Raw genomic sequence first — 17,042 nt, 5'->3', positions numbered from 1 at the left:
ACAACACATTGCGCAGACTACGGGATCACTGCATGGACATAACAGACGGACGCCGCTAGCATAGCAAGCTAGCTAGCCTCTTCTATTTACTTAGTCTAAACTTAAGGAAGTGTTTAAAACAGAAGGACAAATAAGCCAAAAACTTAGCACTTCCACACGGAATGAGAGGAGAACCTTTTTTCCCCTATATGATCTCATCCATGGCATGTCGGCTCGGCTCTGCAGTGTGAAAGGTAATGTAAATAAACGTCATGCCTCATAACATGACTGATGCCTCGTACTACATATACTACTACATACTTATACTACATGTAACTTGTTTTTCGATATTTTTTGACTAATAATAGGCCATAGTCAACCATGAAACTGCTACAATGAAACTATTAATTATTTTTTGAAAAAACACCATATAGTGAGGGCGTGATATTAATTTGTCATTAGTGACAAATGACAAATTAAATGTCTGCAGGGCTCTAATGATGTCAAAAACTAGAAGGTCCTAAACAAGGTTTCTATGCTCTAACTACAAAAATATTCCATTTATTAATATTGAATCCTACTTCGTGGAAATTCAGCTATCGCCGTTGGGGCTGGAACCAATGAACTCATTCAATACCTAAAAACGTAGTTATACGTTTTTATAAACATGAAAGCCCGATCCCACTAACAAGGTATTTATACACTTCTTACATTTTCCATTTTCACGAGAAGCTAAAGGAGGTGCTGATGCAACTCCTCAACATTAGGCTAGAGAGCAATTTTAATTACATAAAAATACCCACTAGGTGACAGAAGTGCATTAGATGAGAGCTCGGCAGATATCATGAGAAAAAGGAGAAACCACTGAACTCTATAACTGGAATGGCCCCGATCGCTTGCTGCGCATTGGAGGCTTGAAGCCACCGGAAGTATAAAAATCGCCATGTTGTTTCACCCAAAACAAGAAAGCCGAACAACTAAGAGGAGTTCGAGATGCCGTCTTGTGCTGCTATTTATTGCACAAATCGTGATACTTGTGAAAATCAAGACAAGGGACTTACATTTCACAGGTAGGTAAATGCTTATAAATAATAAAAAGTTTAAAAAATAGATACTTTAAATCTGTAAGCATCTTTTCATCTAAGTAGTTGTAAATTACCCCTTATTCTCCTTTATATTTCCACACTGCAATGCTCAACTTCTAAAGCAATGGGTAGTAAATATGCGGAGAGACAGGTGGATTCCTGCAGCCAGATCGCAACTCTGTTGTTGTCGTCATTTCACAGAGGAGAACTTCGACAGGACCGGCCAGACTGTTAGATTACAACAATCATCTTCTAAAGGTATGCGTTGCATTTAACTTTGATACTACGTAGATCCTTATAAAAAATACCTGTGAACACTGAAAATGAGTTGTTATGCGTTGTAATTTCACACCATAGAGGTAGGAAAAAAACCTTAAACTGGAGGGAAATTTTGAGATTTGGGTGTTGTAAATTTTCTCTGTTTCAATGGAATTTTTGTTCATTCGTGGTAATTTTTATACCGAAACATAATAAATATAGTGAATGAAGAGACATGTATGTGTATGTGTGTGTGCTTTTTTGGGTGAAGCAAGATGGCCGACCAATGGCTTCCTGCGGTCAGCAGGGACGCCCCTTCCAGTAGTATAGAGTTCAATGGGAGAAACACACGACAGGAAGAGGAAGTCGTTGCATAAAAGGCAGCTGTTATATACCACACGAAAAAAAAACGCGTTGTAGGGAAATTTTAACACATGCACACACAGTTGAGTTCCAACTCACATACTTCAGTTCCAAATGTGAAAATTGTCAATAGTTCATGATGTTATATTTGCAAATAAATTATTTTGCGTGTTAAAAAAAATAAAAATAATAATAATTTGTGTGTTGTTTATGTTGTGGTATAGTTGTTTAGATATTTGAGCTGTCACAAAAGCAAAAAATGTGTCAAAGTGCAAGTTATGCTTAAATGTATCTTTTCACAAAAAGCTGGTTTTCTCCCTTTTCTAGTCGGCAACTGATATTTTCATGGAACTTTGCTCTACTGCTGATTACTAAAGAACGGAAAAAGGTACAAATAAACTTTTTGGCTAGGATTGCATGAGTTAATCGCAATCCACAAGGGACAACTGTATTTATTTTAAAAGATTACCCCCAATGTGCAATTTCAACCATCTTTTACTCCAAAATATGTTATCTTTTGTCACAAAGAGAGAGGAGGGGGAGGAAAACCTGTAGGATGCGTTTGATGCGCTGCCTCTGAGGGTTGTCTCCGTCATCGCTGTCCAGCTGGCGGTGAGGGTAGCAAATGAGCTGCAGGAGCCTCTGGGCCTGAATGTTTACCAGCACCGGGTCCTGAAGGGCACTGCTGTCCTCGGACAGAGACTTGAGGCAGCGCTCTCCCACCCACTCCTGCAGAGGGCAAGATATGATAACCGGTTTTCCTTTAAAAGCCTCTGATGCAAAAGAGACTTTTTAATGATATTCTAACAGTAAGATGTGTCCTTAGAGCCTGTTTCTGAGCAACAAAACAAAAGGGTTTTCATGATGTCATGAAGAAAAAACATCCTTCCTCATAAGGACATGACCCGCCCCTAGCTAGATGACTCAGCCCAATGTACACTACTAGTCAACAGTTTTAGAACACTTCAATTTCTCTGGAGGAAAAAAACTACATTTTTAAGTGTTAAGAGGCTTGTCTGTCTTCCATTGTCGATTCCCTTTTTCTTTCCATTTGTGTAGCAACAAATTACTTCCTCCAGTACAATGCTGTTCAACTGATGTTCAGGAGGGTATAGTAGTAGCAGTGTGTTCCGAACACTGTTTTTATGCAGACAGAGGAGGCAGTAAGTACTCCAGCACTTGGAAATTGTTGGCCAATTTTGGGGTCCCTGAAACAGGCCTTTTTGTATAATTCTTAAATACACATTTTTCAGTTTTGGGTAACCTTACCTTTTTTTTTTTTTAAACCTCTGGCACTTCACTACTTACCTTTGTACCATTTCAAGATATTAACTGGACTTGAATGACTTGAATTACAATAAATAACTTGAAAAATTCAGGTGTTCTAACTAAAACGTTTGACCAGTAGTATATGTGCGCACCACTTTGTGGAGGACAGCTTTGTTTAAAAAAAAAAAAAAGCGGCAAGCTACAGTACACAACAACACCTGCAGGTCTGCCAACTATCCATCCATCAGTCAGCTACAGATGCAGGAGAAATAATTTTGATCATTTTGTTTTTCTTCAGTAGGCTAACCTAGCATGATGTTGCTCTTACAGTGGTGTGAAAAAGTGATTGCCCCCTAAACCTTATAACTGGCTGGGCCACCCTTAGCAACAACTGCAATCAAGCGTTTGCCATAACTTGCAATGAGTCGCTTACAGCACTGTGGAGGAATTTTGGCCCACTCATCTTTGCAGAATTGTTGTCATTCAGCCACATTGGAGGGTTTTTGAGCATGAGCTGCCTTTTTAAGGTCATGCCACAGCATCTCAATAGGATTCAGGTCAGGACTACATTTTGTTTTTCTTCAGCCATTCAAAGGTGGACTCCCTGGTGTGTTTTGGATCAATGTCCTGCTGGAGAACCCAAGTTTGATTCAGCTTGAGGTCACGAACAGATGGCCGGACATTCTCCATTTTTTGGTAGACAGCAGAATTCATGGTTCCATTTATCACAGCAAGTCTTCCAGGTCCTGAAGCAGCAAAACAGCCCCAAACCATCAGACTACATATTTTACTGTTGGTATGATGTTCTTTTTCTGAAATGCGATGTTACTTTTACACCAGATGTAATGGGACACACACCTTCCAAAAAGTTTAACCTTTGTCTCGTCAGACCACAGAGTATTTTCTCTAAAGGGATCAACAAGATGTTTTGTAGCAAAATTGAGACAAGCCTTAATGTTCTTTTTGTTCAGCAGTGGTTTTCGTTTTGGAACTCTGTTTTTGCCCAGTGTCCTTCTTATGGTGGAGTCATGAACGCTGACCTTAACTGAGGCAAGTGAGGCCTGTAGTTCTTTGGACGTTGTTGTGGGGTCTTTTGTGACCTCTTGATAAGTCGTCGCTGCACTCTTAATTTTGGTTGGCTGGTCACTCCTAGGAAGGTTCACCACTGTTCCATGTTTTTGCCATTTGTGGATAATGGCTTTCACTGTGGTTCGCTGGAGTCCCAAAGTTTTAGAAATGGCTTTATAACCCTTTCCAGACTGATAGATCTCAACTAATCTCTGTTATGCTTTCAGTTATGCTTTTTCAAGCAGGGCCATGTAGGTTGGGATTTTTTTCCCCTCCCTTAATAATAAAAAGTTTAATTTAAAAAAATTTTGCTTAATGATCTGAAACATTTAAGTGTGACAAACATGCAAAAAAATAAGAAAACCAGGAAGGGGGCAAACACTTTTTCACAACACTGTGCATATGAACTGGACGTGCAATTTCTTTGTTTTTCAATTTTTAAAAATTGTAAACATTTCAATAATACTTTCTTCACGTTGTCACTACGGGGTGTTGTGTGTAGAATTTTGAGGAAAAAAATAAATGCATTCTGAATTCGGCTGTAACATGACAAATATAAAATAAACATGGAATATGTGAAATGCTCTGAATACTTTCCGGGTGTGCTATATTTAAAACTGTTGAAAAGTAGCATAAGGCAGCTTCAACAACACATTAGGGATATTTACCTGCTGGCAGATGGTCTTCAGGACATACTTTGCATACACGTCCAAGCTGGCTGTTTCTATGGAGACATTGCGCCCCTCGGATATGTCGTCGAGGCCAGCAGGGTGGGACAGCCCTGAGCCCCTCAGCTCAGCATCACCTACATGACCATTGAGACCAATGGAGTTGTTACAGAGCACCTTTGCAAAATTCCAAAGTAGAGTAACAAGTAAACACTTCTTACCCAACATGAAGACAGCTTTGAGGACAGCGAAAACGGCTCCCACAACTATGCTGTTTTGAGACGCTGCCAGGAGATGGCGATCACACGATGACCGGATACCAACTGAAGATTTGTCTGAAATACACAACAGTGGTGGTGTTAAGCAAAAAGTGAGTCTTTTGTGGTAATCCTGCCTAAACTATTAACGGAACTATTTTGTCCTACCTGACTTAATACCGTCTTGAGGGACAGGGTTGCGCTGTGGAGTTTTGAAAAGGTGCAACAATATCCTGCAGGTGAGTCTCGCTCCAGGCTCGGAGTCTTGCTCGCTGCAGGCTAAAGAAGAGTTCAGAAACGGGTTTCAAAAGTGACATGATCAAGTCCATCCCTCTAAATTTAAAACCATGTCCTAGATAGATGAATTTTTCATTGTGGAAAAAGGGATGTGAGAACAAACGGCTGGCATGTGTAGTGGAGCCAACAGACAGCATGGCTGAATGCACCTTTGTCTCAAGGGTAGTGGAAGCGGCAATAGAATTTGGGGGGGGGGGGGGTGTGTACATGCTGGCAAGCCTACAAAGCCCACTGAGGTTTCATGGGCACAGATCAAATAAACAGGCTTTACTCTCATCTTTAATATGAGTAGTGACTCAAGAGTTTGATGTTGTTTCCCACCAGGCTGCACCCTACACCTCCTGCCTTTAAAGAACACCTGAAAGCTGAGAATAAAAGCTTATATGGTGGAACCCATTTATGTAGGACATGAACAAAGCTGCACAGAGTGAGAGATCTGTGTACTGATTGGTATAATATTCTACACATTCATATTCTTACCTGCATTGAGAAGGGATGGAATGGCCACACAGCGGACCAGGTCCTCTAGGAGAAGACACTGTCGCGCTATGAGAATGGCTACGAATGTTGCCAGGGAATCATGGAAGGACAAGTCGCTAACCTGAGGGACATAAGGGCAACTTTAAAAATCAACGCTGTTGAGGGTCACCAAGGCAAAATCTGTTCAAACTGAGTTACTAAAACGCACGTCGACGTTGCAGAGCAAGTCGTTGAAGCCACAGTTGCCGTTATTGGAGGAGCAGCAGAGCGCCTTGAGGATGCCAAGCCATTCTGCACTTAGGGAGCGACAATATGCAGTCAGCTCGGCACACAGGATCCCAATATCGTTCACCCTGAAAGAGAAAGAGCAACGTTATCTTAATTACACTGATACAAGTTCGCTTTTGTGGAGCCTCTCAATAGCTTCTAGATTTCTTCTCGATTCACTTAAAATGTTAAAGGTTCAGGTGAACTTATAATTATTCCTGATTGATAATGTACCTCTCAGGGTCTCTGTGGTCCACGCACACATCCATGAGCACATTGCACACAAAGCTGTAGCGGTTGGCAGGGCTGTCATTGAGGATCTTGCCCACCATGGAGTGGTTGAAGTTGTGCGCTGAGGGGTTGGCGATGGCCTCAGTCATGAACTCAGGGTCCCAGAGCATGTTGGAGTCGGAGGGGTCAATGTTACAGTAGATGGAGTTCTTCACTTTGGAGCAGAACTCGCTGAGAAACAAAAACAGTAGTGAAGCTAGCATCTAAATTGACTGGATGCTCATTTTTAATGAATGGAAAACGTTTCTAGTACCTGAAGATCTCGCCAAACTTGTTCTTGAGGTGACTGCAGGAGGTGTAGAGGTCATACAGGTAGGCCAAGATGCAGCGCTCAGCAGAGGAGCAGTCTGCAGGGTTCACACCTGACTTGACCACAATGCGCAGGCTAGGAGAGGATTATACATGTTACAACACAATGTGCACCTAAGAGGGGATTTGAATGTGCATGTGAGCCACCTACCCATCAAAAACTTGTGCTGTCTGCTCAGGATTGAGAATGAGGCAAGAGTGGTACCTCCTCAGCACAGCCACGATGCACAAACAAAGGCTGGTGGTGTAGCTGCCCACCAGGCTAGATGACTTGAGCAGCAGCTCGGCTTCCACCAGGCTCAGCTCGTTCAGAAGCTACAAATAAAAACACCCAAGGTTCAATGGTCAATCACCACGTTATGCGGGGTGTAACCAAAGTGTGACCCAGCCATTGTCCGCATGCAGATCTTTGTTTTTTTTATTGGCCAGTGATAAAATCAGCAAAAATGGAAACAGAGAACAAAAGGCGTCATGTAACGAGAAAAAGTTGACGCACGCATTACCTGAATGGCAAAGTCGATTAGGCCACTAACATTGAGCGAGTACTCCATGAGGTCAAAGATGAATTGAATGTGCTGCACTAGAGGCAAGTGATAGGACATCCCTAAGGCAAAGCTGGTGATCTGTTCCAGCACATTTCGGGACACCTGTACATAAAAAAAACACAGCAACACAGTGGGGTCAGTGTTGACTCACACGAGGAAAGCTCTCCAACCTTGGCTGTGACTCTATGCAGCAAAATACTTTGGATCATTATCCATTCAAGCTGCGATGACAGAACGCCACTGGCATACAAATTAGGAGATCATTTTGTATGAATGAATGGTGAAATCATACGGATCAGAATATGCCAAATGAATCAACTTAACCTGGGAGGTGACCTGGTGCTGGTCAAAGTGGGAGAGGTGCTGGAATTTGGAGAAGATATCTTCTGCCGTGGGGAAGGCCTCGGGCTTACTCCTTTTTCTCTTTTGTCCCTCCTCGCCTCCTGTGCAAAAGTGGGTGAAAGAAGCGACACATGACTGCTTTGGAATTGAAATTAAGGCAACACATACATGTGAAGCCGCTTTCCATACCTTAAAAAGTCATCAAAAGATATACAATGCTTTGTTGCTTCAAAAACTCAGCTAAAAAAAAAAGACGGTTATGAGTGATGCAACTGCAATCAAAGGTGATGTTTTACTGGAGAAAGTCCAAAAAGTCCTGCATTTCACAGTTGAACAAATGACTCATCACTGAAAAGAAGCATCAGAAAACTATATACGTACCTGTTTCTGCAGTGCTTTTGCGGTTGAGCACCTTCAAGATATCTTTGGTTATTTTCTTGATGGTGTGTCGCGCTTCATCCCTCAGTTTGCCCACGCCGTAGAGGACCACCAGACGCTGGTTGCACTCATGGCTGGCATTCTCCTCCTGAGGGGATTTCATTTGGAAGAAGAAAAGTTAAATAAATGGCCCTGATAACTCGACCAGCAACAACAAAGCATGTGAATCAAACTAAATAACATTATGTGTGTCCAAGGGATGGCCCAATCCAATATTGATATCGGATATTTGGCTGATATCAGCAATAAAATAAAATAAAAATGAAAAAATTAGCAAAATTATTATCATCATATTATTAATATTAACAACTGCTTGATTGTATGGAAGAATAAGTACGCAGTGATTTGGTGCATGTGGAATACAGGAAGTGAACATACGTATTAGCAATTGATGAAGGGCTTTAAGTAAAAAAAAAAAAAAAAGGGGGGGGTTGGGTGGAGTGAATCCAACACATACACACTATAGACAATTTGGCAAACAACTTTTTGGCATTGTGCTTAGCAGGGTACAATATGACCTACAGCAACCATTTAATTCAATAAAGAGCAATTTATACAAAAAATACAAAGCATAAGTCCTCTACTTCTGATTTTAAAAGGCTCAACACAGCCTTGGCAGAATACGCCACGATATGCACAGTGTCACCAGAGATGTCAAGGAGGTGAGAGTTTTCCTTCCTCGCGTGTGCCTCAAGTCCACCCTTCTTCCCTGTCGTGACAGCACAACTGTCCAATAGAATACGGGTTATTTGTTTCCACTCAAGACCATAGCACTGCAGGGCATCTTTAAGTTCCATCGTAAGTGCTGAAGCATTGCTAATGTTTACTTTACTGCTTGCAAGATGTTGTGTAATTATTGTTGCCCAGGGGTGCCCTTTAGGATTGCAAGCTACCGGTAGATCACCAAGGTAGTTTGAGTGTATCGTGTAAACGTCACTTTGCAGATGTCATCAGTCAGCTGACATTAAGCTCCCCTCCTGATTTGCTCCCAGGCCAGGCATCTGGCCGCATCATCAGCAAAAAAAGCGAACCATTACATTCAGTATTTTTTTTCCATGTTTTGGGTGGTTCCTTCATCAACATTCAGAGAAAACATACATCCTTTGAGCATATCAGACAGACGTTTCTTGAACTGAACCTGGTGCTATGCCATGGGTGTTCATATAACTGGGATGCTGACTATAAACGGACAGTTTCGTCAAAGCATTTTTATCAACCGCTACTTTTTTACACAGATCTACAAGTGGTTGTGTAATTGTAAATGATAGATTATGTTCAGCAATGAACGAGCACACACGTATTTTCAAGTCACAAATATGATCAGTCATTGGGGCCACTATGTCAGCTGTGGCTGTTGCTCCCAGTACTTTTATGTCGGAAAGCGTGAACTGCTGCGAGCTTCTTCGAACACAACACACAAAAACAAGTACCTGGCTCTCTTAGTTTCTGGCAACAGCTCCCAAAAGGCTTGCCGTCTCATTCCTTTCTTCTGTCCACGGCCAGCGCCATTTGCATTTAAGGCCGTTGTCAAATTAGTCTTCCCCGGGCTTCAATTTACTCAATTTTTCTCATCTGATTTTGGTGAAACCATCCGCTTGGATGCTGCATTCAAGATCACGTTCACGCTACAGGTTAACTCGAAGTAGAAAAACTAAGCTTATTGAGCAGCAATTTATGCCTATTTTCGAAGATGAATATATGTGTAATTTCCGACTTTAATGCTGTTTCATTGTTCAATTCATTTTGTATAATTCAGAACCCGTTTTTTTCCTCTGAGTTGTCTTGAACGCAGCATCAACTTCTGCTACATGGCAACCTCAGTGTACCCATTTTTACGGCTGCTAACGTAGGATTGGACAGCAGCAGTTTGAGCATTTTTTTTTTTTTTAATCATATGTAAACGCCAGCACTCTGGCACAATCCCGGAATACTTTAAGCACTGTTGATGTGGTACGGAGAGGGGGTAGGATTAAATAAGCTCTATTTCTTCCTACTCCTTTTCAGACGTGGAATTGTAAATTGTAACATTAAGCATTCAATGTAAACTGTATGCATGTTTGAAATAAAATAAACCATAACCATTTACCCACATGCATAAAGAAGTAAATGGGTGATGAGTTTTCCCTCATCTCTACTGTTAATGCCTATGGCTCTCTGAGTAAGCCTTTTCTGACACTACAAAATAAGTCGTAAAATGATGCATGATTCATGCTTTTCAAATATTCCTTAATACAAATAAATAAAAGTACGTATGATTTGTGTTGATACCCGATCAATATCTGTATCGGCTAATATTCAAGGCTGCAATATCGCTACCGGAAGTGAAAGTTGTATGGGGAAACCCCTCGTATCTCCCTTTGCTTATCTTAGATAGAAAAGCTGCCTTTGACATGTGTTAAATGACCACAGAATAGCAGTCAAGAAAAAAAACAGGCAGTTGCAATGAGACACAATAAAAAGAAGAGAACCCGCTCTTCTTACCTGAGGAATGGGGAAGTGGGTGGCATACTGAATGTGTCGGGGCTGCTCGTACAGCTGGGGGAAGGCAGGGTCCATGCACTTGTCCTTGCAGGTGCTCTTGCTGTCCTGCTCGGGTGCAGACTTTTCTGGAGAGGGGCTGCCCTTGGACTCGCAGTGCATTGGAGGCGAGAACATCTGCAAGACATTGATGATGAAATGTGTGACAACACAAACAAAGACAAGCCACCCCTTGATGTGAATACAGCCCTGACATTTCAGAAAACATTATATACTGTCTAGGAACAATATTAAAGAAAGTAAACTTGGACATCCAGAAGAGTAGTCAGTGTACAGCATGTATAGCAATATAGATTTACTGTCCACTGAAAATGCATCAACATACAGCTATTAGTCTAAATACGAGCATGCCTCACAATGAACATGTTCAAATTACGATGTGACAATTTAATGAGTCCCATTGTTATCGAGCCCTGCCTTAATCCTCTTCAGTAGGGAATTCACCAGAGCTGCAAAGCTTGTTACTGGAATTCTCTTCCACTCTTTCAAGGAGACATACTTGGCCACTCCATCACCTTCACTTGTCATCTTGGAGGTGTGTTTGGGCTTGTTATCAATTTGCAAAAGTGTCACGTCACCCAGTTTCCCCAAGGGAGGGGATCGTGCTCTGCTTCACAATGTCAGTACACTTTGGAATTCATCTTTCTCCTCAATGAACCGCATCTCCTCAATGCGCGCAGCACTCATGCATGCCACCACCACCATGCTTGACTCTTAGCAAGACAATTATCATGCTACTCACTTGTGTTGCCATCCATTTAGACAATAATGGCTGCACATTGACTATGGTATTTTCCCTTACCATATGCTGTCATAAAAATGCTTGCTGAAACTTGGTGTGTAACATAGTCACTGCATGTTGACATGATTTTATACCTCGTCAAAGTTAGCACTAGAGTTGTGATCTATCTCCATAGACTCCGACAGGCCGGTATCCTCAATCTTGACACTGTTGCCCGCATCCTGCTCCTTGCGATCAGACTCATCTGAGGGCTCGTCGCTGGGGGAGCGAGGGCGTGGCAAGTGGGAGTCGGAAGCCAGGTCGCCACGGGAGATGAGCGTGCACATGTAGATGTTGTGGGAGAAGACGTCGTGGCGGATCAGCTCGCAAAAGAGCAGGACCAGGTTTGAGAACTCCACTCTCTCATTCTCATTACCAGGCTCGGCTAAATGGATAAATAATTTAGTACAAGGTTCTCCACCCAGTGTCAAATTCCTATCTAATACATGTTGCTCAGGGTGATGAAATAAGAGGAAAAGGGTGGGAAATGTAAAAAAATATGAATAAGAGCAGGGACTCACTCAGCGTGGGGGCTTGAGTATCTAGGAACTGGAGCAGAACATCCTGAAACACTGGAAGTGTGGCAGCGGAAAGGGAGCCGGATGACACAGAGCCCTTCTCATCCACCACTTCGGACTCACCGCACCGCTGTCACAACACAAAGTAGACATTGCCATGTGTGTACTAGTCTGTATATGCTGGTCGATGAACAACACAATTACACATCAACTTGGATACATGGATAAAAGTGATAAAAGTGAGCTGAACACCTGTAAACTATATGTATAAATGTAGCTGACAATCTGCTGTGAGTGCCAACTGCATGAAAATCCACTACAATGCCAGTTCAACCAATTAATTTTGACTGATAGCACACTGCATCTTCGTTTCTGTAATCTCCATTGGCTGCGAGGAAGGGAGCAATACCTCTGCTTCAATCTCGGCTTGTCGCTTCTCCAGCAGCTTAGCCACCACCATGGCCCTGTGTCGGCCTGATCGCTTACAACACACGGCCCATTCACAAAGCAGGGTGACCACTGCATCGTCATCGGGTGACATCTGGACGGAAGCACACTTTGTGAAGATGCAGACCTGATTGTGATTTTTATTTTTTCCAGGTACAGTACCTCGTGACCATCCTTGCTCTGGCCTGAGCCAAATATCCGGTTGTATAAGGAATCCAGCGAGTTGTTAAAATCAGACTTCTCAAAGCTGTGGTTGTCCAAAACCTCTAGTGTGTGCAGCACCCTCCCAATGGTGAACCCTGACCAGGGAGCGAACCATCAAACAACGGTTCACTGTACTCAACACACGACTCATGCTGTGAACAAGTCAGACAAAAGATACATTTTCCCAACCTGCTGTGGTCTCCTGGCACTTGTCAAACGACCAGCGGAACTCCACCGCCTGTCCTCGCTCCTTAACTTGCTCCTCGATCTCCCTCAGCTTCACACGGACCTATGGTCAGTGGTGCAAAGTATGTGTTGTTGCACAGGTCGTCATCTTGACAAGGAAGAGCTTGCTGGGCGTGAAAGTACCTGCTGTGTGAAGGCAGTGTTTCCCCCAGGCATTGGTAAGCTGGAGGGGGCGATGGGCAGCAGGTCCAGAGGGGAACCAGTTTTGTTTCTGCTGTCTGTTAGAGAGTAGTGCCACACCAGAGCACTGGGGCAACACAACACTATGCTCTGAGGATGACGACAGAAAGAAAATGAGTTGCAAAAAAATTAAGACTATTCTACGTATTTGTGTACCTCTTCTACTCCTGAACTGCTGCACGCAAAAGGGTGAACATTTGTCAAGCACGCTTACTGTATTGCCTGTGCTATTATTTTTCTGACACAGACACCACATGGTGGCACTGTTATTAAACCTCGCCACCCCATAAGTCAGACTGACTTAAAGAGACACTTCAGATTTTTTGACATGAAGTTGTATGACATCCCCATCAGCAGTGCAGTACATCAACAGTAACTTACCCCCCCCACCTGGTCCCGTGACTTTAGTTTTGGTTGGATTTCCGTGACGAGGAACGCAGTTCTGGTTAGTTGCCGAGGCCATTTAAGTAAAGAGTTTGGCTTCTTAAAACAATGCGCGTTCAAAAGAGTAATACATCTGCATCAGAAAAATGCATCTTCAAAAAATCAGAACTCAAAAATCGCTCTGCGTTATTTGTCTCCCGCTGTATCCCTGCGCACTGTCACCTTCCCATTCTTGTGTATGTGATGAAGACGCTCGCATCTTCTTCCACAACGGAGCGCTGCGGCCATCTTGTTTAAGTGTGCATTCCACAGCGGAAGAAGATGTGAGCGTCTTCATCACATACACAAGCATGGACATGTGACAGTGCGCAGGGGCACGGCGGCAGACAATGTAGTGATTTTTGAGGAGGCATTTTTACGATGCAAAAGTATTACTCTTTCGAACGCATGTTTTGAGAAGCCAATCTCTTTATTTAAATGGCCCTAGCAACTAAGTGGAACTAAGTTCCTCGTCACGGAAATCCGACCAGAACTCTGACTTGCGGGACCAAGTGGGGGGGCACTACACTGTTGACGTACTACACTGCTGATGGGGATGTCATACAACTTCATGTCAAAAAATCCAAACTATGCCTTTGAGCCGAATCGCCACAAAATTTGTTATGCATCTCATTGACCATTTGTCTTATGATGATAAAATTTGTATTACATGTATGCTTGCATGTCTTCCACAGCATTTTGACTACAACCCATTGGGGAGGCCAGAAAAGTCATTTACAGTTCTGCGAAGAAACAAGCAGAACACTAATAGTGGTCACCATACCTGCAACATGCAGCTGAGGCCGAACACAAGAGGGCGATGCTGGGGGCAGATGTAGAAGTCTGTGAATGGTGTCTGGGGCTGGCTGCCTCCGGCTGGCTGGGAGGTTGGGGTCGGGGGCAGGGCATTGCCTTGAGGCGTCAAGATGCCATGCGCCGGGTGCCCTCCACCGGCGCTGGGGCCCAGGCTGCCGTCGCTTAGCAACAGGTTGAGGCGGCGCGTGCAGAAGTAAGCCAGCCTGCGTGACAAGTAGGCCGACTGTACGAATTCCCCCGAGTACTGTGGGAAGTGGAGGCGATGCACGGTGTTACTCACACACACACGCACGCACACAGCAACTTATGACACTGAAAGCAACAAAATGAAAGGCTTGGTGATGGATGAAAGCATTCAGACAATCTCCTGACAGCCTGTCACATCATCTACACCAACCTCAATTTGTGTGAGTGTGTGGTCCAGCAGCAGCAGAGATGATGCGAGATTCAAGTACAATAAAATGGGCTGTCAGTGAAACGTCAGACAGGTCTTACCTGCAGTAAAAGTGGCAGGAGGAGTCTCAGCAGCTCATCCTCGCCGGGTCGGACCTTCTCAAAACACTCTAGCACCCACGTCAGGAACTCGTGTCTGTCCAGCATTCCATCCTGACCACAAAAATCAACCATGAAATAACACTAATGATGCTTCTAATCTCTTCCTCTTGCAGTACAATATTACATTTCTATCATTACAAATAAATGCTGGCAAGTAAGTCTGTATGCCACTAGGCATAATTGTTTACGATACTGTATAAACTGAGGCGCTCATACAGCAGTACCACTCAACAGAAGGATATTAGCGTAACAGAATGCACTTTTGCACAATATGACACATCATAAGCAGACAATTAGATACATGTCAGCCACCGACCATTGCTTTCAACACAACAGAGAGGGACAAATGAGTGTCTGTTATACTTCAGGTCCCAGCATTGCAGAATAATACGCTTACACACATGCAGCATCCCACGGATAAATGTCGGCTTTTAAAGGCTGTGTGAAAGGGGCTATGGAGTCCAATTGGGTAAAATCATAGATTACAGTTTTATCTCCTGTCACTGAGCACTTGCATACATTCATTCAAACTGAAGGATGAGATAAAAGTTGTTTGGCCACTGCTGCAATCTCAAGTACTATTATTATAGATACACAACATGTGAATATATTCCACATAGAACTGTGACATGTGTTCTCCGCACAAAAGGACAAATGCCTCGAAACCGATATATGATAGTGCACGTTAAAGTGAACAGTGTGGCACTGACCTGAAACATAAACATTGCCAGCTTCTCGTTGTACTCCCACTGCTTTGTGGCCGTTTCCACGTCGGCGGGAGTGGCCGGGAGCGGAGAGCTGCAGCCTTGGCTGGGGAACTGCCTGTAGAACTCGGCCACCTTCTGAAGCTGCTCCCACAGATACTTTGTTATGATCTGGGTCCATTCTACGTACACACACACAAACATACACACATTGAAATGGCAAGGAAATACTCATCTCGCGATGAACAATAGGTCACATGGACACATTTTCCTCACCTATACAGGGATCAATCACATGTCTCTTCTTGACTTTAGTTTCTGTGATGGCTGCATGATAAGCACAGGTCATCTTGATCATCCATGCTGAACGCATGACAGGGACCAAGTACTTTGCCAAGTATCCAAAAACCTCCTCTTTCTTGCTGAATATTGGCACCTGTGATCAGGATATGTTGTACATCAGTGCCCCTGGTCAGTACATGAGGAAATTCTGAATGTGATCGGCCAAAGAAATTAATGGTACTCCTGCCGAATCTGCATCAACCAACTAAGACTTAACAAATAATGTACCAGGAAAACAAATCAATTAACTATTATGATGCAGCAGTGGTGCAGCCTGCTAAACAAATCAGATGATGAGATTCCCAGAGGCCTTCCTACCTTTTTGGCCAGCTGTGTGAGAGGTTTAGTCCCTGCTAAGTCTGTAAACCAGTTATTGACGGAGCTCTGAGACCTCGCTGTAACCAGCCAGAAATTATCCTTCTGGTTGACCTGCGGCTTACGCTTCCCTGTGTCCGGAAAGGTGTTGTAGCGCAGCTTCTCGGCAATAATGCTGCTGAAGTTGGAACTGATCTTTGGGGAAAAATATGAACAGGTTGTCAAGTAGGAATGGATCACTTTGGGTGTTGTTAAGGCACGCGGGAGTCAAATCACCTTGGATGGGTTGAAGTTGACATTTTTGGCACTGCCGTGTTCATCGCCAGATACTGCTGGCTGGTTGTTGAATCCTTGTTTGACATTGAGCGCCGTCAGCTCATCCTGGAAATGTATGTGTACACACACACACACACATCAAAGCTGAGCAACAGGATAGTGTAGTTTTGTGCAAAAGAAACTGCTGCGACTTCTGATTTAGCAATGAAGTTATCTTTGAATACACTGCAGCAATGCGATCAACATCTAATCCAGGTTGCAGCAGCATCAGCAAACTGAGTTTTAAAGTAAAACAAGCTGAAAGAACAGTCTTGAGTTAGCTTGAAATGTTTCGCTACTTATTAAATCCCCCTCAAATGCATTTTGCTCATCAAACAATAACAGTTTAACACTCGTTGCTAAAATAACAAAGCTTGCTGTCCAACAAATTAATCCACATTACAAAGTGACAACTATCCAAAAAGGCGTTGTTCGTTGTTGTTATGGCCAGGCCCGGGTTGTCTGGTGCTAGCGGCTAGCTCGTTACAGGCTAGCCGCTGCTAGCTTGCAAGCTATCTTTAAATAGCCTCTTCGCTCAGCACATTCCCTTTAAACGTACTTTTTATACTAAAACTGGAAGATAATCTCACCTCTTTCTGCTTTGGATCTTGCGGGTAAACGTCCGGAGGCCCGAGCCGGGGTCGCTTTAATGGCCGGTGTTCGTAGCTGAGTATTCCAAAGGCAGCCATCATCCAGCTGCATCACAGCCAGGGCTTTCCTCCTGCTGCCTGTCTACCCTCCA

General features: G+C 43.4%; 1 protein-coding gene across 3 annotated transcripts in view; it reads right to left on the bottom strand.

The window, feature by feature from the left end:
• Positions 1-17,042, bottom strand: part of med12 (mediator complex subunit 12) — a 25,802-nt gene extending 8,760 nt beyond the window's left edge. For all 3 annotated transcript variants that reach the window (XM_054791483.1, XM_054791484.1, XM_054791485.1), the window contains exons 1-26: positions 16,891-17,042; positions 16,262-16,366; positions 15,989-16,180; positions 15,605-15,764; positions 15,335-15,510; positions 14,565-14,675; positions 14,038-14,313; positions 12,774-12,920; positions 12,594-12,693; positions 12,363-12,499; positions 12,163-12,294; positions 11,757-11,883; positions 11,331-11,620; positions 10,398-10,571; positions 7,860-8,004; positions 7,461-7,579; positions 7,095-7,238; positions 6,743-6,906; positions 6,536-6,667; positions 6,226-6,453; positions 5,933-6,077; positions 5,725-5,845; positions 5,116-5,226; positions 4,912-5,025; positions 4,691-4,827; positions 2,235-2,414 (exon numbers count right to left, since the gene is read on the bottom strand). In XM_054791483.1, the coding sequence (XP_054647458.1) occupies positions 2,235-2,414; positions 4,691-4,827; positions 4,912-5,025; positions 5,116-5,226; positions 5,725-5,845; positions 5,933-6,077; positions 6,226-6,453; positions 6,536-6,667; positions 6,743-6,906; positions 7,095-7,238; positions 7,461-7,579; positions 7,860-8,004; positions 10,398-10,571; positions 11,331-11,620; positions 11,757-11,883; positions 12,163-12,294; positions 12,363-12,499; positions 12,594-12,693; positions 12,774-12,920; positions 14,038-14,313; positions 14,565-14,675; positions 15,335-15,510; positions 15,605-15,764; positions 15,989-16,180; positions 16,262-16,366; positions 16,891-16,992 (3,969 nt within the window). In that variant the 5' untranslated portion in view covers positions 16,993-17,042. The remainder of the gene's footprint in view (positions 1-2,234; positions 2,415-4,690; positions 4,828-4,911; positions 5,026-5,115; positions 5,227-5,724; positions 5,846-5,932; positions 6,078-6,225; positions 6,454-6,535; positions 6,668-6,742; positions 6,907-7,094; positions 7,239-7,460; positions 7,580-7,859; positions 8,005-10,397; positions 10,572-11,330; positions 11,621-11,756; positions 11,884-12,162; positions 12,295-12,362; positions 12,500-12,593; positions 12,694-12,773; positions 12,921-14,037; positions 14,314-14,564; positions 14,676-15,334; positions 15,511-15,604; positions 15,765-15,988; positions 16,181-16,261; positions 16,367-16,890) is intronic.

The sequence above is a fragment of the Dunckerocampus dactyliophorus genome, chromosome 11 (genome assembly GCF_027744805.1).
Source record: "Dunckerocampus dactyliophorus isolate RoL2022-P2 chromosome 11, RoL_Ddac_1.1, whole genome shotgun sequence".
In the NCBI taxonomy this organism is placed as follows: domain Eukaryota; kingdom Metazoa; phylum Chordata; class Actinopteri; order Syngnathiformes; family Syngnathidae; genus Dunckerocampus; species Dunckerocampus dactyliophorus.
The sequence above is the reverse complement of the archived record's forward strand: the minus strand, read 5'-3'. Positions and strand labels throughout refer to the sequence as shown.